This window comes from Aquila chrysaetos, chromosome 4 (assembly GCF_900496995.4).
Source record: "Aquila chrysaetos chrysaetos chromosome 4, bAquChr1.4, whole genome shotgun sequence".
In the NCBI taxonomy this organism is placed as follows: domain Eukaryota; kingdom Metazoa; phylum Chordata; class Aves; order Accipitriformes; family Accipitridae; genus Aquila; species Aquila chrysaetos.
This window is the reverse complement of record NC_044007.1, coordinates 35,099,164-35,124,568: the sequence shown is the minus strand read 5'-3', so window position 1 is coordinate 35,124,568 and position 25,405 is coordinate 35,099,164. Positions and strand designations below refer to the sequence as shown.

General features: G+C 38.8%; 1 protein-coding gene across 5 annotated transcripts in view; it reads right to left on the bottom strand.

Annotated features, from left to right (window-relative positions):
* Window positions 1-25,405, bottom strand: part of JPH1 (junctophilin 1) — a 91,369-nt gene that overhangs the window by 13,438 nt on the left and 52,526 nt on the right. For all 5 annotated transcript variants that reach the window (XM_030012109.2, XM_030012106.2, XM_030012107.2 and 2 more), the window contains exons 3-4: window positions 22,113-22,231; window positions 857-1,518 (exon numbers count right to left, since the gene is read on the bottom strand). In XM_030012109.2, coding sequence (XP_029867969.1) covers window positions 857-1,518; window positions 22,113-22,231 — 781 coding nt within the window. The remainder of the gene's footprint in view (window positions 1-856; window positions 1,519-22,112; window positions 22,232-25,405) is intronic.

The window sequence follows — 25,405 nt, the reverse complement described above, 5'->3', positions numbered from 1 at the left end:
ACAACTAACATTCTCCTGAGTTTCTCTTGGACCAGAAATAACTTTATCATCATCATAGATTCTGAATTCAATAACATGGCTTCTTCTCCCAACATGGCATAGAAATGCTATTAGTCATCTCTCCTTTTCTGTGTAACTATTGATAGTTCTATTATTTCTAAATAATAATGAGATTTCGATTCACACTGATCTGAATGCATAGTTTTAAAACTCCTCCATTTTCTGATGAAAAAAAAGTAAAATTTTTCACGTCACTGTAAAACGCAAGCATTGTTAGAAGTATACATTTTAAAACAGTTCATATTTTGATGCAAATTGCCTGTTTTCAGAGCCTACAATCAACACAGAGAAGAAAATGAAAAGGGAGATTTTCTGGACTGGGTCAGACCACAGGCCAGCATCCTGTCTCCAAGAGTACTCAAAAGTAGACTTTTGGGGAAGAGCATGAGTGTAACTTCCAGTACTGCCCAATTATCCACTGAAGTACAACGAACATTGTTTTGGCAGGGGGAATATATGTACCTGCAAATATGCATCTACACGCACACAAAACGCACATATATACATACATACACACACTATCACACTTTTGTGTTTATGGATGCAATAGGGATTCATGTCTCAAAAGTCTGTCAGTATCTGGCTATCAACTATCCCTTCCTAGTTTTCAAAAAGGATAATATAAAGGACTGGAGTATTTGTTCCTTACTCCAGTCTGGTGTAGTGGGTTCTAGCTAGCAGACTGTATCCAGATGAAGATTTGTCAGAAGTGAGCTTTACCTGTCTTTAGGTTGCAAAGCTCAGTACTAGGAGGCAAAAAGGCAGTGAAAGTGAAAAGGTTTCTTGCAGTACTCACCGAGCTGTTTTCTACTTCTTTTTCCACTGCTGAATGTGACTCATTATTAGCTGGGTTCTTTGGTGCAGCAAATTCTGGTTTCTTAATTTTTGTGTCAGGTTTGTTTTCTTTGGCATCTGGCTTACCCCCAGATCTAGCAGGACTTGGCTTCTGTGAGGGTGGTATCCGTGCAAGTGTTGACGGTGATGGGTTGACATATTCATCTTCTTCCCTGAGCTCCTGTGGAAGCACTGTTGGATTCATTTTTACATAATAGCCATGGTAGTGATCATGCAGCTCCCCATTCTCTGTGCTGATGGGATTGTGATGGGCTGAAAACTTTGGCTGGTGTTTCACAGCTACTTCCTCCTTCACTGGTGCTTTTGAATATAAAGGCTTGTTAATTGTGGGTATTATATTCTCAGTGGCTAAAAGCTTTTTTTCTTGACTGAGTCTTGCCCCAGAAGTGGAGCTTTGCCTTTTCAGTTGTTTTGAAGGAGAAGGCTCAGAAGAAAGAGGAGGACTATGCCTTGGACTTGCTTCTGGGGTTCGAGGGGGTGTAGTACCTTTTCGATAAAAGTGAGGTGACTCTTTCGGGGTAGGTGGTTTGTCCTGAACTTTTTCTTCAGATTTTTCTTTCACCTCCATTCCTTCTTGAAATTTTTGTTTGATATAATCAGGGCCTGAAAAATAGTGTAATAGAAATATTATGATTAAAACAAAAATAAGACTTCACAGTAAAACTATTGCATTGGGATGTCACACTGGACTACCTTGCTAAAATGCTGGCAGGGGCAGGTGTTACAAAAAATTCACTGATATCCGTAGTGATTTACTTTAAATTGCTCAGTAGTTGAAGTTACTGTACCTTTTGGTAATTGTCAGGAGTGCTTACTAATTTGGTTCAGTCACTTTCTTTATGTCTTAAGCTTTGCAAAGGGTCATAGGACATAAATTGTCTCTGAGTGAAGTCTGAGGGACTGAAGACTGACTTACCTTACGTATCTATCATTCTTTTTCTGAGAGGCATGTTTTGAGGTACATTTTGCTTAATTACCCTAATCAATTTAACTTCTACCCTCATGATCATAGTATCTGTTTGACATGGAAATAATTAACCATCAGAATGAAACGTCTCTTCTGCCCTTATAACCTACAGGAATTAGGGCTCAAATCACTTTTTTCCCCTTTGTGTGCTGTCTTACATACATATTTATATGTGACTTGAACTCTCACACACTGGCTTTGTCTTCCTAATCCGATCACTTACCATATGAAGACCCAGGCTAACCACTCTAGTCAGAAACACAATTCTGCTTAGAAGCTAGGAAGACAAACTCTCTCACATTCACTATGGAAATACTTAGAGAGCAGCCAGTATGAACGATCCTCCTCTCAAATCCTAGCTAAACACCCATGGGCACACTGACCAGTAGGACTCACTTATCAAGGTGCATTTCTATGCAGCTGTTTACATAAAGACAAGCTGGCTGAGATGCTTTGCTCCAGGTTTTGGTTGTCTGATTTAACAGTTCAATGCTAAGAGTTGAGCAAACACTCTGTTCAAGAAACAAAACTGCAGTAAATCTGTCTGTATGGTGGGCAGCATTTTATATTTTTCTTCCTAGAGGCCACATCCCAGATTCCAGGATCAGGTCCTGTAAGAAGTCAGAAGCTGGGGAGCTCTGTGAACAAAGAACTGCAATGATTTTTCTGTATGTCCAATAATGGCTTCTGCCAAATACATTGCAACTGTTTTTCTACTTCTATCTCTTCTAGCATAACTACTTTCCTTTGATTTTTTTATCTTCTGTAAGTGAGGCTTATCTGTGTTTTATGTCATAGAGAAATTCTGTGCCCAGAGAAGAATGTCTGCATACATTTTTCTGCTTTTGAGTTTAAAGGAGGCTCTAGCTGTGTTAGGCAGATACAGTGTTTTTACAGATGCCAGAAGCATATGCATCACTACACAGCGCTAAGATCAGAGGAAGGAAGAGCAGCATGAAGTTTTTGGAAGTTACTGAGTCATCTGGTAAGTAAGCATTGCTGAGAAGAAGCATGCAATGTCTTCTGAGCAGGAAAATCACAATGCTTTTGGCATCTCTGAAAACCAGGCGTGGAAATAGGGAGCTGTTGAGAAAGAAGGCTGGATGTAGACAAGCCAGGATTTGTTCTCAAATGACATTTGAGGAGGAAGCTTTGAGCAAGTAAGCCTGCACAAAGGGAGAGGACTAGAGGCTTGGTTCTTATGGCTTTTTATAAACTTCCTGGTAAAAGGGAAAGGCAGCACAAACCAAATTAAGAGTTGCCATATACAAAGTTACAGGTACGATCACCATTCATAAAATTCCCGGTCATGTAGGGGATTTCCTTCCGTCTTTGCTGAGATTCATAAGGTAATGCTGAGGGTTTTAACATGCATGAACTTTGGTTTTCTTCTCTTTTCACAGGGTATATAATTAGGGGTGTGAAGAGAAAAGGATAGCTGAAAGAGCTCTGCCTAACCTTTAAGCCCAAGACATGGAGCTGTCAAATTGCAATGATTATTTATTATCGTATCATATCATATAATTTTGTATATCATAGAATGGTTTGTGTTGAAAGGGACCTTAAAGATCATCTAGTTCCAACCCCCCTGCCATGGGCAGGGACACCTTCCACTAGACCAGGTTGCTCAAAGCCCCATCCAACCTGGCCTTGAACACTTCCAGGGATGGGCCAGACACAACCTCTCTGGGCAACATGTTCCAGCACCTCACCACCCTCACAGTGAAGAACTTCTTCCTTACATCTGAGCTAAATCTACCTTCTTTCAGTTTAAAGCCATTACCCCTTGTCCTATCACTGCATGCCCTTGTAAAAAGTCCCTCTCTGGCTTTCTCGTAGGCCCCCTTTAGGTACTGGAAGGCTGCTATAAGGTCTCCCTGGAGCCTTCTCTTCTCCAGGCTGAACAACCCCAACTCTCTCAGCCTGTCTTCACAGGTGAGGAGCTCCAGCCCTCTGATCATCTTCGTGGCTGTCCTCTGGACTCACTCAAACAAGTCCATGTCCTTATGTTGGGGGCCTCAGAGCTGAACACAGTTCTCCAGGTGGGGTCTCATGAGAGCAGAACAGAGCAGGAGAATCACCTCCCTCAACCTGCTGGTCACGCTTCTTTTGATATGGTTGGCTTTCTGGGCTGCAAACACATTGCCAGGTCATGTTGAGCTTCTTGTCAACCAACACTCCCAATGTGGATACATCCAAATTCACATTAGCTTGTTCCTTATGACTGCTGTGGTCAAAGCATCCCAACTTGAATACCATCTCTTCAGCCTTACAATGCTGCTGAAATGTCACCTGATCTGTTCCTCACCTACCTAGAAAAATGACTTTTACTAATATCTGACGGCACTGGAGGAACTGAAGGCACTTTCATAAGGAACACATCTGGGCCTCAGAAATGTTGTCCCTCTCCACTCTTTCCTACAATCAACTAAAAGCCTCCCAAGGCTGGCCAGAGGGACTCTCTCTCCTCCCCAAGACCTCCAAACTGTGTTGGAATTTCTGAAACAAGAAGGGAGCCAGGTCTCGGCTTCCCATGTATCCAGAAGAGACTGGTAGAGTGAAAACAAAAAACTTAAACCAAACCAAAAATATCATCTTTAACTGGAGCTTCCCAAAGAAGTTAAGTGTCAACAGGCTAACAATGCCATATTTTTACTGAGTATTTGGCAATATTTGATGCTAAGTGACATTAAGTCCCACCAGAGAAACCTGTAGCCTTCTGCATCCAAGTAATGTCTGAGGGTGTCTGACCAGACATTCAGCAATTGCCTTAACACAACACAGCAGCCCTCCCTTACACCCCCTAGTACATCACATATGGCTATTAGAGATACATTCCTTGCCTCCAATCTTGCCCAGCAGGTCTTTCCAACACTCAAATTCTTGGCTCAATGCTGGTTAGCTTTGGAGATTGTCCAAGGACTTTTTTTACGTCTGTTCACTGTATTCAGTACAATCAGATTATGCACCTGTCTGAACCACTGACTCCAAGCAGTAAGAACACAATTCCCACTCCCTTCTCAGGACTAAAAATACTTGTCAGGACTTACCTTGTCCCCTTTGTGAAAGGCATTATCTAACACTACAGACATGGTCAACAGAGTCCTTTTTCTTCAGCATAAGAGCACGCTACAGCATGAGTATAAAGGAACCAGGGCCAAGGGAATTTGGAAAGGGAGTCACTAGCATCTGATCCCACAAGATTTCTCAGCTGCCTGATCTTAATAAGAAACAGAATAGGATTTGAGGGTGGGAAGAAGGTAAGGTGGGATTATCTGTCTAGGAAATAAACACAGAGTTCTGTTCTTCAGTTTGCAGTTGAAGCAACCAGTAGATATATTCCTAGATATGATATGTCTGAGTGCCTAAGGAGAACCTGGTCTGGGAAGGAGAACCAAGAAGAGTCTTCCAACCAAGTAAAGATAAGCTTTCTTTGTGGATGAACCTGTGTCTTTTCTTATGGTGACATATTGGCTTTGCTACCGTCAGTTCAAAATTGATGCACCTTTGCTGGCTGAAGGTCTGCCATGGGGCGGTTTTGGCTCACAGCTGTTGTGATGCCAGCAGCTGGATGGCACCATTAAAGTGTGAGTTAGCCAGTATTTGGGAGGAATAGCCTCTGAAAGCGAAAGGACTGTGTGGATGTGTGCGATGTATGCACATAAAGTCACATAGTGTCTGCTGGTCTTCTTGAACAGCATTTCATTGATGGCTGTGGGGTAAGGGAAGCTTTGGTTTGGTTGCAGACACACTCATAGTTGTTCTAAATCTAGAACTTCTTATGGAGTTCTTGTGTAACATGTCCTTCCTCCTGGAAGGGCTCCAGTAAGTGATGGGACAGCATGGCCAGCTCTGTAAATGAGAAGAGAAGGGTGCCCTGGTTCTGCCACAGCATTTTTAGAGAGGTGACAGCTGCATGCTTTCTCCCATGGCCTAGTGAGGTATACATATTGGCAGCATGGGGCTGTTTCAGGATTGTGGCTCAAGCAGTGTCTGAAAATGCCATCTTGCAGGACACTGTAAATGCAGCCAGTGTTTCCCAAGAAGGCTAAGAAAAGACCTTGTGCCTTATCAGCTCAGGATGAAATCTGAAGCTTGAGAGGGATTGCAGAATGCAGCTAGAATAGTGAGGAAAAAGGCATAGATATATATTTATATATATGAACTTCAGGTCATACTTCTGCCTATTCAATCCAGCCAGTTTCATGTATTTTGGCCTTTTTGCGAAAGAGAAAAGACGAGGATACGGGAAAACGGTGGGACTGAATAAGGATAAGCTCAGGAAGTGCCGAAGGCACTAAGATTCCTTACAGTAGGGCTGGTGATCCTTCAAGGAGCAAACAGTTTTGGGAGAGTAGGTTTTCTGAGCTAAGCTCGAGACACTATGCAATACAGATGAGAGCCTCTCACCATAATATGACAGAAGATACCTATTCCTGCAGCCCTGTGCTGAAGTAGGTTCCTGTAAGACCCTATAGGTAAGCACAGGCTATAGGACTCTAGCAGCCTTGTCACCTCGGTGTCTCCAGTCCCCATGGTGGATGGGTACTCCCAGTTGTAAACTGGCTGGCTGCTGCACAAGAGGTGATGATCCTCCTTCCCCTTTTCCCCCTCCAATTTGTGAAGGCCCAGCCACAACCTTTAAATCAGTTAAAAGTGATTTGGATGGAAGGTGCTGTAAGTACGTACCCTGTGCAAAAATGCTGATTTGGGAATTACCTGGCATTACCAATGAGACTATACTTAATTAGGTCATCATAACTTGCAAAGCTCTATTTAAAACCTAGAGGTTGACGTGTTCTTTACTGTAGAGACCAATTTTGTTCTTCAGTCATGTCCTCTCTATTTGTTTTTCAGAGGAAAATGAAAAACATGGCAAAACCACCTTCTTAATATAAGGAAATAGCATTTAGGCTCTCTGTGCAATTTTACAGTAAAAAAGAAAAAAAAAAAAGGAAAAAAAAAGACACAGTTTCTCCTGAAGAAAAAAGCCCAACTTTATCAATAATTTTATAAACATCTTCTAATTTCTTCATGATAATTCTTCCACTCTTTTGTCCCGACAGCCTTACCATTCTTACAATTCAGGAAAAACAAGCTTTTCATATTACAATTTTATTCGTCTTTTGAAAGCAAAAAAAGATTGCAATGCCACTAATGCAGGCTCTAGAATATAATATTTACAGAACATAATATTTAAAGTACTGTTGATGCTGAAATGATATGATTCAATTTCAAGGTATACTAGAAGTAATTATTAGGTAAGCATGCACTTATTTCTGCTTTTTAAACTAGAATACGCATTATGTGATGTAAGCTAACTATCTTTAGTGCAACAACTATCTTTAGTGCAACATGAAGAGTTAACAAATATATAGTGCTATTTAAAGAGTAAGCCAGGTTACAAATGACATTTTAATTTGATGATTACAAGAAAATTTATGTTGCACTTATAGATAAATTCCACCCATGTAGCAGATACTTCACTCCCTAATTTTGTTTACACATATGAATCATTAGCAGAAAGACTCTCACTCTTCACTGCAAGGTTTACCGATTGTCTGTGGGGTAACAGTGACACGATCAAAGTTACTTGCTCAATCAGGACACTACAGTCTATATGTAAACCTTCCAAGATTAGAGGCCTCTTTTTACTAAACTACTGAACACTTTTATAAAAAAGAGTGAATTCCTGCTCTGAAAAGTTCACAATCTATAAGTACAATACAAAAGACAGCAAAAAGGTTATACCAATAGCCCGTTTTACACATGGGGGAGCTAAAACAAAGGGAAATCATGACCCAAAGTGCATATTTCATCTGAATAATCTCTCTGAATTCAGTGGTGAGTTGTCAATAAAGCACTGTCATGCTCAAAGCTTTGCTAAACCTTTGCCAAAGTGATAGCCTAAAGTTGCACAGGAAGCCTTTGTCAAAACTAGGCACGGAGTGCAAGTCTTCTGAGTAACCAAAAGCCAACATAGCCCTTTGGCCATAAGTTTGTTACATATCTTCATAAATGTCATCTTCCTGGAGAAGCTGAGAACTGTCTACTGAATCAGAATTCAAAGATCGGGAGAAGGAAATAGTAAACAACGAGTAAGTTTCTTACTGCACATTATATCCCAGTACAAATCCAGGGCATGATGTTGTTGAAGCAAAAGCTGAAGTCTTTTGTGTTTAAATGCACTGTACTAAAAAAGGAAAATATATAGTTTGGTGTTGGTACCACAGGTTGCTAGATACTGTTTGAGAAATAAGGTGGTGAAAACGATCTGGTTTGTTATCGTCTGATGTGATCAATGGTTTTCTAATGTATCACTGTTGGCAACAATAGCTATGCTCTCATAATAAGATTTATTTGCTGCTCTGATGAACATTAGTAAAACTTGGAAAGCTTGGTGACCCATTAGATGATCAACTAATACAGGGTCTTTTTTCCTGCAAGCATCCAAAATACTCCTATGTTAGCATCCTATTTTTCAGGATAGGACACCTATTTTATAATAATTCCTCAGCATTCAGCATGGTAACTGTAGGTGAAGGAAATAAAAATAATCGTTTATCAGTCTGCTAAAAGAATTGATTCAATGAGTCATTACGAAAGTGCAAATAACTATATTCAGTAAATTTTAGAAAGATAGGGTTTATTATTATTGCTTCATTGTGGAGATGTGTGTGTGGAGGAAGAATTATCATTAATGTCATTAGTACTTCCTCTGTTTTATTCTCATTTTTCTGAAGGCTATACTGGTAACAGGGAAAAAAAGCTTTTAACTGCTAGGCTGCTGGCTTGAATTCAGCCCAAATGAATGTGTAAAACGTGTTGATGAACTCAGTGGAGCAGAGATATGGTTATGGTTTTAGTAATGCCTGGCAGCCCTGTCTGCCATCTTGGCAGACTGAACTGGGACTGAATGTGGCTGGAAAATGAGGGGTGAGGATTACAGCCATAGAGAAATTGATGGATATAAGGCAAGGTGCTTAAAGAGGCATAGGGCTCTGAGAGATCACTTCTACCTGACTTAGATATGAATAGAATAGAGTAGAATAGAATAGAATAGAATAGAATAGAATAGAATAGAATAGAATATTTCAGTTGGAAGGGACATACAACAATCATCTAGTCCAACTGCCTGACAAATTCAGAGCTGACCAAGTTAAAGCATGTTATTAAGGGCATTGTCCAAATGCCTCTTAAACACTGACAGCCTTGGGGCATCGACCACCTCTCTAGGAAGCCTGTTCCAGTGTTTGACCACCCTCTTGGTAAAGAAATGCTTCCTAGTGGTAGTTTAAGAGGTTATCACCCCAGGTATCTGCAGTGCCCCAGCAATAGGGCATGGAACGGTGTAGCTGCTTCATGGTTGGATCAATGTGCAGCAAGGTATGTAAGATTTCTGGCCCCCAGACAGTAAGAGGGCACCTGACTTGATTGCCAAGTTGGAGGTGGGATTTCCCTAGAAAGAAATTCCCTACTCCTTGTGATGTATATATGTTATTTAATAATTCCTTAATTCAGAATGACATATGTAGGCCCTGTTGCCCTGTTTTAGCTGCATCTAACATTGGTTATGCCAGCTGGAATAATGGCTCTCCTTAACGCTACTTGAGAATGCTTTAGAGAAAAAAAATCACACATTTGCTAAAGTTTAAAAATGAGCATGTCACTAAACAGAAAGAAGAATTGAAATGGAAGGGATTGTAGACACTATCTGGTGAGATGTAAAAGAAACCCAAGTCTGGATGCCTGCTTTAACTTTTAGGCTATGATGGCAACTGCATTTTGGTGAGCTATGATCAACATTTTAAATGCTAGTAAGCAGCCTCCCTAGCAAGGGGTAAATAAAAAATCTTGCTTGGATTAATTTTTAAAATTCCATTTGGCTGCCTTACAATACTTTCTTTTTTTTCTGGACTTAATACCACTAGCATGGAAGTACCATGGCTGCCTAGGAAAGCAAACTACAAGGTAAACAAGAGGGAGAAGAAAGCATGTTTTGCATAATCCAGAAATACTCTAAAATACCATGTTTACTATTTGGAACGCTTTGTAATCTTTCTTAGTTCACTCTTACTCCCAACTCCTCATTTCCTGTCTCCCCCCGCCCCCGAAAATAGCTTCCCTTTGCTGAAATTTCCGCCAGCTTATACTTCCAGGGCTTCTCAATCTGTTGTTAGCGTTACTGCTTCCTTAAGCAGTACCTTTCTTCTCCTACTGCACTGGAGGCAACACTGAAACTAGCGTGTGCCAACAGTTACTCACCCACTGGATCCATGAACGTCATGGAGAACGATGCCTACATGTATTTATTTTACGGAAATGTTGTGATTTCATGTGGCAGCCTGCTGCCCTTCAAACCATGTACTACTATGACCTAAAAATATAACACAAAGATAGCACATAATGTGCTATTACACTATTGCCACAACCTGACAAAACTACATCATCATTCAGCGATGTAAAAGTTAGAATACACAAATCTTCAACCCAGGATTCACTTTAACAGGTGGCATCACTGAATACAAGCAGGTTTTACTGCAGTCTTAAATGCAACCTTCCCTTCTTGCTAAGTAAAGATAAGCACATACAATAGGTAATCACTGATAGAAATTGTTTAAGTGTCTCCTGCAGAAGAACCCCAAACATACAAATTCTTGTGTATCAAGGTTGCCCTCTCAACTACTTTAACTCTGCCTAGGAAGCAGTTTTGTGCAGTACCTTAAACAACTTCCAACCTATCTACTATCTTTAAAATATCTGCTAGTACTTTATTTTCCTGGTTTTGACATCAATGAAATTGATGGGGCCTTCTCAAAACCCACATCAAATGCTTCCTGTCATGGACTAGACAAAGATCAAGACTGCTGAGCTACTTATTTACTTGCCACACATACAGAGACATGCATACACTTTGGCCAAACCCAAGGCTAGTTCTTATGCCTCTGTGTTTACTCTGCTCTGATGTTTACACAGCACAAGAGAGCTATTGGTGTGGCCTGTGAACTGACTACTTTAGTGCTAGTCTCTCTGCATTTCACACAGGTATTTGTTGAAAAGTATATGGCACTATGTTATCTCACAATGCTTCTTGAAAATATCAAAACGCCTACTCAAACACACAGCCTTGAGTTGCTAGCAACAGCAATGGTAACAAAAAAGGAAATGGACTTCCACCAAACAATTCAAATCATATGCAACATCACAAACTTGTGAGCCTAGCAGAAGGATGACAAAACAGAGATGTTAATGCAATTCCTGTCTGTGTGAAACTCAGACTGCCTCTTCTCTCCCTTCCTGTCAGTTCCTCCAAATCTGAAATTAATTTGAGTCATCCTACCATAAACATAACTGAATATAATACATAAACAGTATTTTTGGATCATCCATTTTTGTATTCTCCAATAAATAATTAAAAAATAATTAAGGATAAAAGAATCGCTAAAAGTAACATTTTCTTCCTCAAAAGGTTTCTAAATGCATCATTACAGACTAGACATACACACTGAAAGATCTGAAGGCAGGAAAGAATAGACTAATGAATCTCAAAAACTGCCTGCAGTCAGCACCAAGTAAGAACAATGCATTTATTCTGACTGTAAATCCAATCTCTGCTCCATTTCTGTGACTGCTTTACTAGGTGACTGAAGTAGCTGTGGCATTTGCAAAAAAGGGCACAAAATTCATAATTGTATCTGCATAGCAGATTACTCTGTGTAGGCCCTTATACTTTTGGATTCAGTACCATCAGAAAAATATAAATAATATAAATATAATAAAAATATAAATAAAAATATTTACCCTACCTGATAGACAGCACTATGAGTGCTGCGCAGCTCTCTCTAACACCTCACTGGGACATCAGCTTATGGACACAGAAATGGCTCATGACCAGCAATCTTAATTGCAGCCTGCTTTACTTACCCTAACTCTCTGTTGATGAATACTAACAGAACTTCAAAAAATATTTGACAAGATTATATGGTGTTGCATATGGCTCCTGTATATAGGGACAGGCTTCGTTTTTCCAGGCTAGATAATATACACATATTGTATTAAATGTGAATGTTCCCAGCTAAATAACACATGTACTATAATCTACTTGAATGCTTCTGAGCCTGCAGGCTGCTTAATATGACATAACTGAGAAGGTAAGGTTTTAGCTTTTTCACAGAAAATCTAGAGCCTACTTTACTTCAGCCGAGCTGCACTGGGGCATGAGGGAGACTGAAACCTAGCATCAGTGTATGTTTTACAGCTATTATTAAGAACAGTACATGAACCTCTGATCATGGGAACGTTCTTCTGAAAACTAGAAAAAATCCACTGGAAAATTCAGCAAATGTTAACTGCAGCGGTAGTGTTCTTTAAGCTCCTTTCTATGTATCAGAAAGGATGGGCAGAAGTGAAAGGCTGTAATTCTGTTCTCATCACAACTGCATATTCTGTGAAAAGATGAATTTTATATATATATATATATATATATATATATATATATATAAAGAGACTGTTAATGGGGCACAATAGCTGCCTTTACCCAGTATAATCCACATGTCTTTACATGTCCACATCTTTCTGATATGACGATGCCCAAAGTTATACACAGTATTTCAGATTCAGTGTCACTGGAATCATGCAGAGAAGGGACCATTACCCTTCTTCTCCATGACGTGCTTCTTCTGTATACACAGCCTGGAAGAGTATTAGGTGCTTCTCCTCCGTATCACATTTCAAATGCATGGCCATCATTCTGCTCCATGGGAGTTTGGCAACTGACCTCAATAGGAGCAGGTTCACGTCTCATCTCCAAGTGGCCGAGTCTGTCAGCCCTTAAAGACTTCTCATAGCACTTTTGAGGAGGAAGTCACTGTCTTCAGTTTAAATACTAGGTCTGACGATTCTGCAAACTAGCTTGTATGTGGTGAGTGATCACCACTGTAAATGGTAGCACCCACTTTCAGCTATATGTAGAATGTTACTGAGAACTTTGTTTTTCATAGAATCATAGAACCATGGAATCATAGAATCATTAAGGTTGGAAAAGACGTTTAAGATCACAAAGTCCAACCATTAACCTAACACTGCCAAGTCCACCACTAAGCCATGTCTCCTAAGCGCCATATCTACATCTCTTTTGAATACCTCCAGAGATGGTGACTCAACCACTTCCCTGGGCAGCCTGTTCCAGTGCTTGACAACCTTCTCAGTGAATTTTTTCCTAATATCCAGTCTAAACCTCCCCTGGTGCAACTTGAGGCCGTTTCCCCTGATCCTATCACTTGTTCCAGCTTTTCTCTGTTCCAGCTTCTGTTTGCAACATACCACTTCACTATTACCTGCTGATTTAAATAACATGCTGTTCACCATATTATACAACTATGCAACATATCACCCATGATACTTGGCTAGTCATTAGTGAAGACTAAGATGTGCTGTTTACCAATTTCCTTGTAACTTTATCGGGCTTCTCTCTCCATGCCATTTTTCACTTCCATTTATTATTTTTTTTCTTGTCAACAACCTCCAGTATTCCTATTGCAATCACACAGGAAAACTATCTAAACACATTTGATTCTCCTTTTGAAAACAGGAGTTTACAGATTAGTAACTGTCATGTCTTGTCTTTTAGCTGAACATGAAAATACACTATATTTGATGAAGTTTAGGATCAAAACTGAAACTAATTTGGCAGCCATGTTTTACATTAAAAACAAAATAGTTATGGCTTTTAATACTTAGTGTTCTCTTAGCATATTCTCTCCTCTTGCAAAGCAGTCTTGGGTTTGCCTTTCTATTCCACATCAAAACTTTTAACATAAGCACCCCATTTCTCAGTAAGACTCCGTTAATAGACTGCAAAAGTTGATTCACATACATTGCTTCTTGGGCCACATACAAACATGGAGGAAGAAGTAGGTTTTTCTTCCTTGCATTTGATTGTCTTTGCAGAATTTGGTATCATATACTGACAACAACTTTAATCAAAATTTCTTACACAAACCAACCCTCAAGCTCCTGATCCAGCTTTCCACATATGCAGGTTTACACAGGTATTACAAATTACTGAAATTATAGTAGTTGCTCTGCTGATATGGGTCAATCAGCTTCAGATTAAAACTGCAACTAGTTCCACAAGCAACTTGAAATAACCACAAAATAACACAACTTAGAGCTTTTAGGAGGAGAAAAATATCATTCATAGCTGTCAGATGCTTTTCAATACAATGGTATTGCCCTTTAGCAAATTTAATAACCGAGTGAAATTTTTGCCAAAGCCCTTCTAACTTTTGGCTCTTTTAAAATCTTTATTTGATGAAGAAACAGTGCCTGCACTGTTTTTCTCTGACCACCCTTCTACTCTTCCACTAAAGAAAAAAGCAGAGCCCTAGGATATGCACCCAGGGTTTGGGTTCTAGATGTCAGCACTTCTTATGCCTGTGGAATATGTGCCAATAAGGCTCAATATTTGGAAGACATGAAATATATGTATGTCACCAAACAACCGAAATTACATTTGAATGATTTAGATGGGTAAAGTAACATGGAAATAACTAGACAGTTTTAGACTCCACCGAGTCTAGTCACAGATTTAGATATGCATTACTGCCTTTACTTAAACTCTAGATATTTCAAAGGGATTCATCACTATATGATAACGTTAGACTTCATTTTTTTAGAAGTTTCCTTTATCTCCTTGTGTTTATAGAAAAAACACTTGAAATTATGAACTTGGAAGATGCAAAAGCAGGAGTAAAATAAAAAGACACAAAATTTACTGCTTTTAAATTATATGGGTTTATGAATTTTCTTGGAGGGTCAAGGGTTAATCCAGTATTTTTCAATACTCAGAAACAGTATTCATTAAGCTGCATCGCACTTCTAGCAAAATTGATTTCTTTTATCTAGCAATGGACTCAATTAAGAAGCTTAAGAGTCAGAAGTGGGCTAACAGATCTGACTGCTGCACTGCAAATGCCAGAACTATAGAAATACAACAATCGATTTAATTCTGGTAAAACTAGGGCATGTGATCTGCTTAGTCTTCCATCCTATCCTGGCTTATTTCCCAACATATTCTTGTTCTTTTGTATTTCAAGAGAAACCCCAATCATCATGCCACTTACCATTCTGACCTCACGCAGTGTCATTTCTCCCCCTTCACCTCTGCGCTCTAAATTTTCATTTCTAAATTCTAAGTTTGCAATATCCATTCACTGCTCCTCATCTCCAAATGTATCCCGTAGTCTTCAGAGTTTGGCAATTGCCCCTGACAAAATACCTTCTGCTCTTCATCTGATACTTTTTGAGGAGCCTCTGTTGATTTCTTAGTCATATCTCACTATCAGCACTCTATTCTCCCCCTCCTTTGACACAGCTGGCCATTCTCCTCTTCCAGAACAATTCTCCTCTGTTAACATCCGTCATTCATCATATTTCCCCCTCATTTTTCTTTCACTTTTTAACTATACTTTCAAGGAAGATAATCTCAGATTACTCTGATCTTGGTCCCCCTACCTTCTCTTTTTACAGTCTTCATCCTGTTTAATCTCACCATACAAAAAAATTCAACTACTAATTCCATGTTGCCTGTGTTTCAGTTCCAGGTTTGACTCCTGTTCCGATTATGATCTGAGTGAGTAACTGTTATAAGACTAATAGGTAGAAATCTTCATGTCCTCCAAATTCTCAGCATGATCTTCTATGTCATACTGAACAATATTACATTACTCTACATTACTCAGGTCTATAATCCGAATAACACCTTTCCTTTTCAGATCTCTCTCTACACTCTCTCTACTTCTAAGTAAGTCTTACTTGGAATAAAAAGCCATCTATATTAGCCATCTATTTCTCCAGCCTTGACAAATGTAGAATGCAGCTGCAAAGATTATTTTTCTCCAATGTTCTAGCCTTTCCTCTGGAATACATCTCTCATTCCCCATTTCCTATAAAAAACAACAGCGTAAAAGCCTACAGCAAGTGTTAACTGCTTATGGTCAAATACTACAAGGCACTGTAACCAGCACAGCTGTAGAGATGTGCTAATGTAACCCATATCACATGTTAAAAAAATAACACGCGAAACCTAACCTTTTTCAGCGTAATTTCAGCCTTCACTAGTATAATAAAATCCTTTCAAAATAAATCAACATACTCTGGTGAAAATTAGCACTGTAAGGAAAGTTGTCATAGTACAGACCTGGTTCACTGAATTTCAACATGGAACAAATATTTATGATGCAGTTATAAATAGGATTTATAATGGAAATGTTGACACTGTGATAATACTCCCATGTGATAGACCCTACTTCATCTTGTCCTTGGCTGATGGACACTGTGACAGACCAATATAGAAATTTACTGGAGCAGGCCAAAAGTGGTCATGTTCTGTGTCCTGGAAGGAATGGTTCTTTTGGGGTGCAAATGAATAATTTTGAACAGGAGAAAGGAGGCAATTAAAACACTGAGGTAGCACTGACCTCTTTCTCTCAGGTTATACCTGTAATTAACACTCCCATGGTGGCAGCTTAGATAGGTATACCTAGGCTAGAATTCAAGAAGCTACTTCAATATAGCAACATAGCCAAGACAGCACTGAAGCTAGTCCAGCTTAGTTGCCTGACTAGCTAGCTAGCTTCCTAGTCAGATCCTGTAGCCTTTACTAGGCAACCACAAGTTGTATCTACATGCAAATGAACTAGCTCAGTACTTAATGGAAGCCTGTGAAAAGCCTATAGGAAGCCTGTAACAGCTTCATCTCTCTACAGGAAACTGGTTCTCTGTTATTAAAGTTAATTTGCTCAAAACTAATTATGCACCTTTTTTTCTAAGCAAATCATTTGATTATGTCACTCAAAAGTATCTTGGAGAGATTCAGAAAGTATCCTGAAGAATTAAGGCTACTCCTTTGCAACCTCTTATTCTTTTGCTTTCTCCCAAGTGTGTTCTCTTGTCCCAGATGCATGCAGGAACACTGCGGAGTGGGTTGAGCCAGCATGCGTCTATGGCAGTGGGACAGGATAGGTGCAGATTGCCAGCAAGCTGGATGGGCCTCACACTGCGCAAGAGGAAAGATGTGGAAGGGTGGGGGCATCTGTACCTAGGGTTTGGCAAGACTGGTGATAAATTTGGAAGTCAAGTTGTGAAGACTGGTGTGACAAGAATTATAAAAAGAAAGGGGAGAACAAGAATAAAGCTTGAATCTGATACCTTTTCTTTTAAAGCACCCTCTTTCTTTGATTACTAGATACAACAGAAGCGCCTTAGGATACCTCTATAGCCTCTGGCTTCTCCAGAGTTGTGTAGAAAGAGGATGGAAGCAATAAATTCTACAGAAAAGATGGCATAGCAAGAATCCTGACAACAGTTGTGTGAGGATGATGAAGCCGTATGTTGAATAATTTCAGAAAATGAATAGGCTCTTGTATGACTAAGAATAACTAGTAAGCTTCCGTATGCTTTAAGGCACAAACTGATGGCATGGCTGGTAACTCTAATCAGGCAAAATGCTCATTGTAATTGGCTTTTTAAATAAAAATATCTGGCCTGGTCCACATGCGTTTAGCCAGTACATTCCAGTTAATTAGCATCAGGCAGAAATCTCTCTTTCCTGTCCATATGGAGTTTGGATTTTGTGAACTGGAGGAGGTGGAGATGGGAGAGAAGAGAAAGATGGGAAGGATGAGTTTTCATCCAAGGCTACAGACATCCACCACTGGTCAAAAGAGAATGTAAAACACAGTTGCTCTTTAAGGCATTAGAAGGCATTAGAAATTGACTTATCATAAGCTTAAAATGCTTATTTCTGAAATTAGTGATGTTCAGCATGTTAATACTGATGCTGTAACAGTAACCAAACATTACTGGAAAAAATACTGGTAAAATCCGACAAAATCCTATTCTTTCATTAGAAAATCTTTGCTCTCTGCTCATATATTTCACCTAAAGAAATTCTGTCCATCTCTTTAGAGAGTGTTAATTGATAAACTGCTCCTTGACTTCTCTCATGCCTTGTTTAGGAGGTCAAACACTGGATGAATTGTTCTGGTGAGCCATGTATGTTCATCTGGCAGCTGGTTGGCCTGACAAATAATATGCCATAAAACCATTCAGATCTGAATTTCCAGACCTTAATTGCTCCATGGTAAAGTGCTCAGACTGCTCTTACCCTGCAGCAAAGTAGTTTTACCCCTCTTTCATTTAATCAAATGTTATTCATTCAAACTGAATGAAAGAGCAGTATCCATTTGCTGCAGGATATATATGCACACAGACAATTATGGCTTAGCTGTGCAAGTTCATGCTTTAGTCTACCTCCTGATAGTGCGTTTACAAGAGTATATCCTAGAGATGGCCTGTGGAATTTAGAATGCAATGGGTAAGTCAAAGCATCCATTAACCTTGTGCGAGACTAGAACAATATTCCTCCTTTTCACTGGGTGTCAGAAGCCTTTCTTTTCTGTTACACCTTTGATACAGCACTCTCATTAGTCATTTGCTCTTCTCTAGGTTTTAACAAGAGACACAAACCAGCATTTATTGTTTTTCTCTAAGCAAAGACAATCTCAAACTGTCCCTGAATGACTCCCTTAAACGAGGATATGACTCAGGTTTCATTTGTTTCCTGTCCTGGTATGCTCTTTTGACACATCTACAAGTTTAGCGATGCCTGGAGGAAACAAACAGGTCAGAGCTGGGATTTCTCAAAATTTGTTTTATTTGGTGATAAAAAGGCCTGTAAACTATGGCCTCTATAAAGACTGCAACATTTGTTAAATCTACAAAATGTATAGCATTGTGGGTAGGGCTCTGCAAAGATATACCATCCTCATAGCTATTAATCACTAGCTACAGCAGTAGAAGCAGCGTCTTGCCTGAGACTAGTGTAAACAAGCTTAGGTAAAACATCTCCCCGTAACCTTGTAAGTCCTTACACCATGGCACTGACCTTTTCAATCATATTTGCTTTCCTTATATACAAATATTAAGGTAATTACTGGGAATGCTAGATCTCAAGATTTCTGTGGTACCTCAATATTCATGATTCAGACTGACATTATTATTTTTACCTGCTGGATGCTACTTTGCTTCCTACTGCTTTGTCCTCCTTTCAATGTCCTTTTAAACTACATTACAAAGCTAGAACCTCTTGGCAGCTTCTGATGAATGTCTTAATGAACATAAAATTGAAACGTGAGAGAAAGTAATTGGGAAGTAAGAACTGTCATGGTACAATGAGTGATGAATATTCACTGTAATTATAAATTGTGGGTACTACTAGGCTATATGGCCCAGAAGCTTGCTTTTTAAGAATCTGAAATTTAAGAGCTTTATCAAAAGATTTTCAAATATTTAAATAGACTTAGGCTGCAGGTAATGCAGAGATCACTCATTAAGACACAAAAAAATTCTTAACTGTTGTTTTCACTTTTTTTTCTCTCTCTTTCTTTCAAGAGACTTGTTGATATACTACATACCTTTATTCATTGCTGACAGCATGCTTGCCTACTGTACTAAGCAGTTCAAGCAATGAGAGAAAAATTACCCTTTCCCACAATAACTTATTTTCAAGACAATTTAGCACAATGGAAAGCCTTCTCTTAATTATAGTTTCAGAGACTGAGATACAATACTTACCATTACCTTTTAGTAGCACTAACAGAAACTTATATACTGTAAAAATAAAAAGCTCAAGCAACGGAAGAAAACAGAGAAGTTGCTATTGGGAAGCAATAATGGTTACCTTGTTTTCATTCAAACACATGAAAAATGCTATTTGAAAAGCAGGTATTTACTGCTGTTTGTCTGAGTGAAGGTAAATACTCAGAAATATTTATCTATTCTAGTACCATAAATGACAAAAGCTGATGATAACATTGTCCAGTAACTCATAGCATGACACTTGTGAAATACTTAAATAAGCAGGTATGTGTACAGGTGAGTCTCAGGGTTAACTGGTACCACTCAGAAAGAACATATCTGAAAAAGGCATCGTGAACACTGAGGATGGAAAGTATCTTTGACATGATAGTATTTGAAAGGATCACAATAATGTATGAATCTGGTGTTTTGCTGCAGCTTATTTGGGATAACTGAAATTTAGTTAACATCTTGGCATCTTAAAGTTACTTAAGCAATAGGAATAGCAATTTTTTTTCAAATGTGTACAAATATACGGTATTTGGCCATCTTGAAAATAATGAGGAAATTTAAAACTTAGACTCCAAAAGAGGTATTTATCTTTTGATAGGTAGATAGCTGATAGAAATTTGCACACAAAGAATAGAGTAAGTAAACTTTGAGAAATGTTTTGCTACATAACTGTACACATATACAGCTGCATTTGGGGAAGGGATACAAACTCTTCCTTTCTATAATTGGAATAAAAGTTTTAAATGAGAGAAAAATAAGAATCTCACACCTTCTGTCCCCAAATCTTAGCCAATTTGTCAGCAACACTACTTCATATCCTGTGGCAGGAAGCAAAAAAAGACACCTAACAAATTCTTGATCTTGGTGATTTCTTGGGGTCAAATTTCACACCATCAGATGTTTGCATTTTCTCTCGAGTACCCCAGCCATTTCTTTATTTCTAGGGTTTGGCAGCTTTGAAATACTTTCATTCCACATGCTTTAATTCCCTCTTACTTTTATTCTCTATCAAGCTTTTCCTCTGACAGGGTCCCTGTTATTAGTTCTTTGCATGGCTAAGCTTATGACTTCTTAACTTATGACTAATAAGATGAACTGCTGCTCTAAACTGGGAGTTCATCAGTTGATGGAAGAATGAAATAATGCAAAAAGAAAAAGACTTGGACATCATAGAAGTATGGGCCACTAATATGGTTCTACTGAGGTCATTTCCAAGAGTGAGAGGTACATATTGATACCATTTTAAAGCTAGTAAAGTCTTACTACTGGAAATAGTTCTGTTGAGCTTTGCCTACAGTTCTGGACAGCCATGTTCAAGAAAGATGAATTTATAACAGGATGTGTATAAAGAAAGTTTGCAAGAGCGGTAAGGGGAATGGAGATTCTAACCTGCACGAGGTGACCAGCCCTTGACTTATGCACTAAACAAATTAAAAGTAGTGCCCCAACCTTCCCAACCCCAAAACACACAGATTGCTCTCTACAACTAAATACCTAGGAATAAAGAAAACCCCAAGTATTTAAGCTGACAGTAACGATTTAGTTACAAATTATATATAATGGTCATTTATACTAAAAATTGAAGGAAATAGGTGGATTGTTAGAAAATGTTGAAGAATTTTGTTGTTCTTTGATTTTGCGGGTCGTGATACTAGCCTGCATCCACCATTTGGTACATTTAAGAATAAAAGGATTTGTGTCTGAAACAAGGATGTGCAGATGATGATGGTAAGTGAAAATGAATCTCAGAGCTATAATCTATATTAGCATACAAGTGCAGGCAAGTCCTTGAAAAGTAATAACAAGATATGACTCAACTCATTTGACAGGTGAAAGAAAGGACAGACTTATGAAAAGACGTTAAATTGGCAACTGAAGTTCCATTTTATCTAGCCAATCTTAAGCTAGACAGCAGTACACAAAAATATTGACCTCATGGAAAGACACCAGAAAAACAAAGAAAAACCTACTTTGCTTCTTTCTATAGCAACTTTCCAAACCACATGACAGGTGAAAATGGGTTGCAATGTTGATATAGGTGACACAGACTTTATTCTATGGTATCTTGAGTATGGGACTAATGTTCCACAGAGCACCACAGGCGTAACAGAGGAAGATTCCCCCACAGGTTATGTATGTGTAACGGTAAAGCATTCTCCAGAACTCAGGCCTTACCTAACCAAGACTGTCAAGAATTCCCTTGGACAGTAAAAAAGCTAAGGATCTTCCCCCTAATAAACACATTATAGAAATAACCCAAATTTATGTTGCTTTATGTTCCCTGAGGTCTGTCTTTGACACTGTTCTGAAGAAGGTATTAATGTGAGGCAAAGTTGTATGCTTGATACTGACTTTTCGACACTCAACTGTTTTTATACAAAGCAACAGTCACCAAATGATTAAAAAATGAAAACAAAATCTCCTTGAGAAATGTACCCTCTTCATGACTTACACATGACTATTGTTTCTGTATAAATGACAACATTCAAAATGAAATCAACTTTTTAACTTAACACAGAACATTTTCACTGCAATAAAAAAACACTAGCCACAAAAAAGAAAAAAAATCTATAATTACCTGGCTGGTAGAAATTTGGTGAAAGTTCTCTGGCAACTGCTCTTGCAATATCACATTCCTGGCGAGCAGCCTGAGCAGCCTGATCCGCAGCATCAGCTTTAGCTCTTGCATGTGCAGTTCTGTACAAAATAGAAAACAGTTTATATGCAGAGGAGTCTTTTATGAGTTGCATCAATAATGTGAGAGCAAAGGACTACTGTCCTCAGCTACCATACACTATACTATATAGTGCACTCTTATGCCCACTTGCTGTGAGTAACTGCATATCAAAGTATTTCAGAACCAACGCACTATTCCTCTCAGTTCTTCAGTCCTGCTCATCTTTGTATCACATTTACTTGTAGGTACACAGTTTACAGCCCAAGCTTATAATTAAAATTTCTAAATAGAAAAAAATAATAGTATCTGACCAAAACCTGGGATTATGATTTTAATACATGTTACCAGAACGTGCACAAAAGTGTACAGAAGGTCAGACTGGGCCACCACACAGACTTCTAAACAGTGGTCTGTGAGACCAGGATACATGGTGTTCAAGGGGACTGTGGAATGCTATTACTTTTAAAACGTTTCAAAGTTAATGCTCAATGCTGGGTGCCATGTAAAATTTTTTGAAGGGCAAAATTGAGGTACGTTGGCCTAAAAAATTGAGACATGTCTTCCACAATCAGACCATTTTGGAAAGAAATGGGATGGAAAATGTGTTTGATTCTTCAATAGGCATTTGTATAAATGGGGACTTAAGAGTTTTAAATTCTTGTAACTCACTGAATTTCAAATCCAAAACAAACTGAAAAGGCAACTTTTCTGAAGTCAAGACAACAGTTTGGAATACTTTCATAAAGTAATCTGCCCTCTGCTTCCACTTTTTTCCTTCTGCTATTTCTCAAAAAGCCTCAAGAACAGCTTGTGCAATGCCTCTGATTCGAGACTGTGCAAATTGATAGTTGTGTTACTGCAAGATTGCATCACTGTTTGTCCCATCTTCCCTCCCCACTTCATTTTTTAAACAGTCATGTGTTTAAAAATTCCTGATGGCAGTGATCGCTCTGTGCCTCTACAGCACTAGCACATAGCCTAGAGCTATGAAATGGTTCATTAGAACAGAGGGGAAGCTAAACATGGCAAACTGGCAGAGTTTTTTGAGCCTCTAGAGACCTTAATAACATTTCTAAACCAGATATATTAAATTTCATGATCTCAGGAATTTTCTCATAGCTTTCTAGTAGAAAACTGACACTTAAGTAAGAAAAAAATTAGTTAAGAGGACAACAGCAGCAGCAACTTTTACCCTATGTGCCTGGTGATACTAATCAACAGCAATCAAATAAATGAAAACTTTCAACAACTCTGCTGTAAAAATTCAGTTTTATTTTCAAGGAATAAAGAAGAGTTCTATGTGTTTTAGATGAAGCAAGAATTAAATGTTAGCATTAACCAGAATGAGCACCAAGAGATTAACAGTATGGCAGACTTTGCATTTCTAAAAGGATGTTTAATCCCGTAGGGTACTAGTATAAACACAGACATAAAAAACCCACATAGACAGTTTCATCTGTGGTGCCTGGAGAAGATTTATTTAAGTTACAGCCTCCCTAAAATGTGTGTGGGGATAAATGTTGAATGTTATCTCAAAGCTTAGCTTGTCATAATTTACTGGATAAACATCAGCTCATGCTGCCTTCTCACAGGTCCTTCTAGGTCTCTGAGAAAAAAGATAATGAGCAAATAAGCAGTAACACCTTTGACTTGTACTCGGGATGGGGGAAAGAAACTGTTAATCAAAACAAATCCACCATATAATCCCATATGTGTTCTGTGAAGTTCATGAATGGTTGTATGGTATGTGCTTGCTTAGTAAAAGTAATCAAACCCGTTCTTTCTCTATAATCATTATTTTCAATTAGATGAGCTATTCTTAGCTCCTACATAATTATGTCTATGTAGCATAAACTTAATGAAGCAATCGTAGCACTGGGACATTGTTTTGTGAGACAATAATGTAGTCGGCACATAGATAAACTAGACACTGATCATCCTTTTGTGATGATAGAACAACCAGACTATTCCCATATAAAAATAGTCTCATACTATTGCCACCGCTACAACAGACATTTTAAAAGCTAGTATACAAAATGACCAGCATCAGGAAAACATACTGCCAGGATAGTACAGTTATTTATTGATGTCTATGAATTTTCTATATTATTATATGCAAGAAGCAAATCACACATCCTGTCCAAGCATACAGTATCAATTAGTTAAGGAATTAAATGGTGACATGAGTAATAAGCTAGTGAAACTTTGTCACATGAAGCTGGGCAAAGCAAGTCGCAGCAGGAAGAAGCCAATGGAATAGAAGGAAAATGAGCACTGCTTTCCTTGGCTGCCTTATCTTACACCTTTTTTTCTTCCAGCTTGCACTTCCTGCTATCCTGCCCCTTTTGTACTCACAGTCAGGAGTTCCAGCAGACCAGAACAGGAGCGACTGTTCAGTCGCGAATGCTGCCAACGCGTGTCTCAGTGACACACTTGAGCAGAGCATCAGTGCTGTACTGTCGCTGAGAGACAGCACAGCAAGATTAACTAAATAGGCACAGGAGGGTAAGGCACTAGAACAGTGTTTACGCTCCTGAGCGGGCCTTCGACTAGCCAAACAAAAGTGTGTGCACGTGGGTGTGCTGAGACACTTCCCTGACGGCCTCTTCAGCAAGCATCATGGATGACATACAGCAAATGTGAAAAGAACAGGAGAAACTGGCAGAGCCAGTGCTTCTGTACAGAAGAGAAGCACTGTGCTTTGCTTGTGAACACAGGCTCTTCATTATTTGCATTATTTACTATTTATCATCTTGGCATTTGGATGCTTTACTGGCTAATTTCAGCAATGTATACTTTATTATCTCAATTTGCAACTGTATGTTCAGACATTTCTTTCACTTCTTGCATACTTACTTACAAGTGTCAGACTCAAATAATTTTTCTGTTGCTATATAATTTGCCAGTTTTTTTATTCTAACTTCCACACTTGATCTGTCTCTCTGTTTTTCATATTACCTGCTTACAGTTACTGCTGCTTGGCACTACATTTTGTTTGTACTTGTTTTATTCTGCCTTGCACTGACTGCCACACTATCAGAGTGTTATTATCAGAGACTATGGAGAAATCTGTTAGTTTTGAATGATAATGTTTATAAAAGAGAGCTATCACAGCAGGGTAGCCCCACTGAAATATAATCCATTTGCTCCATTTATGCTTTACACAGTTTGGGAAAGCTGCCTTTACCTTTTGT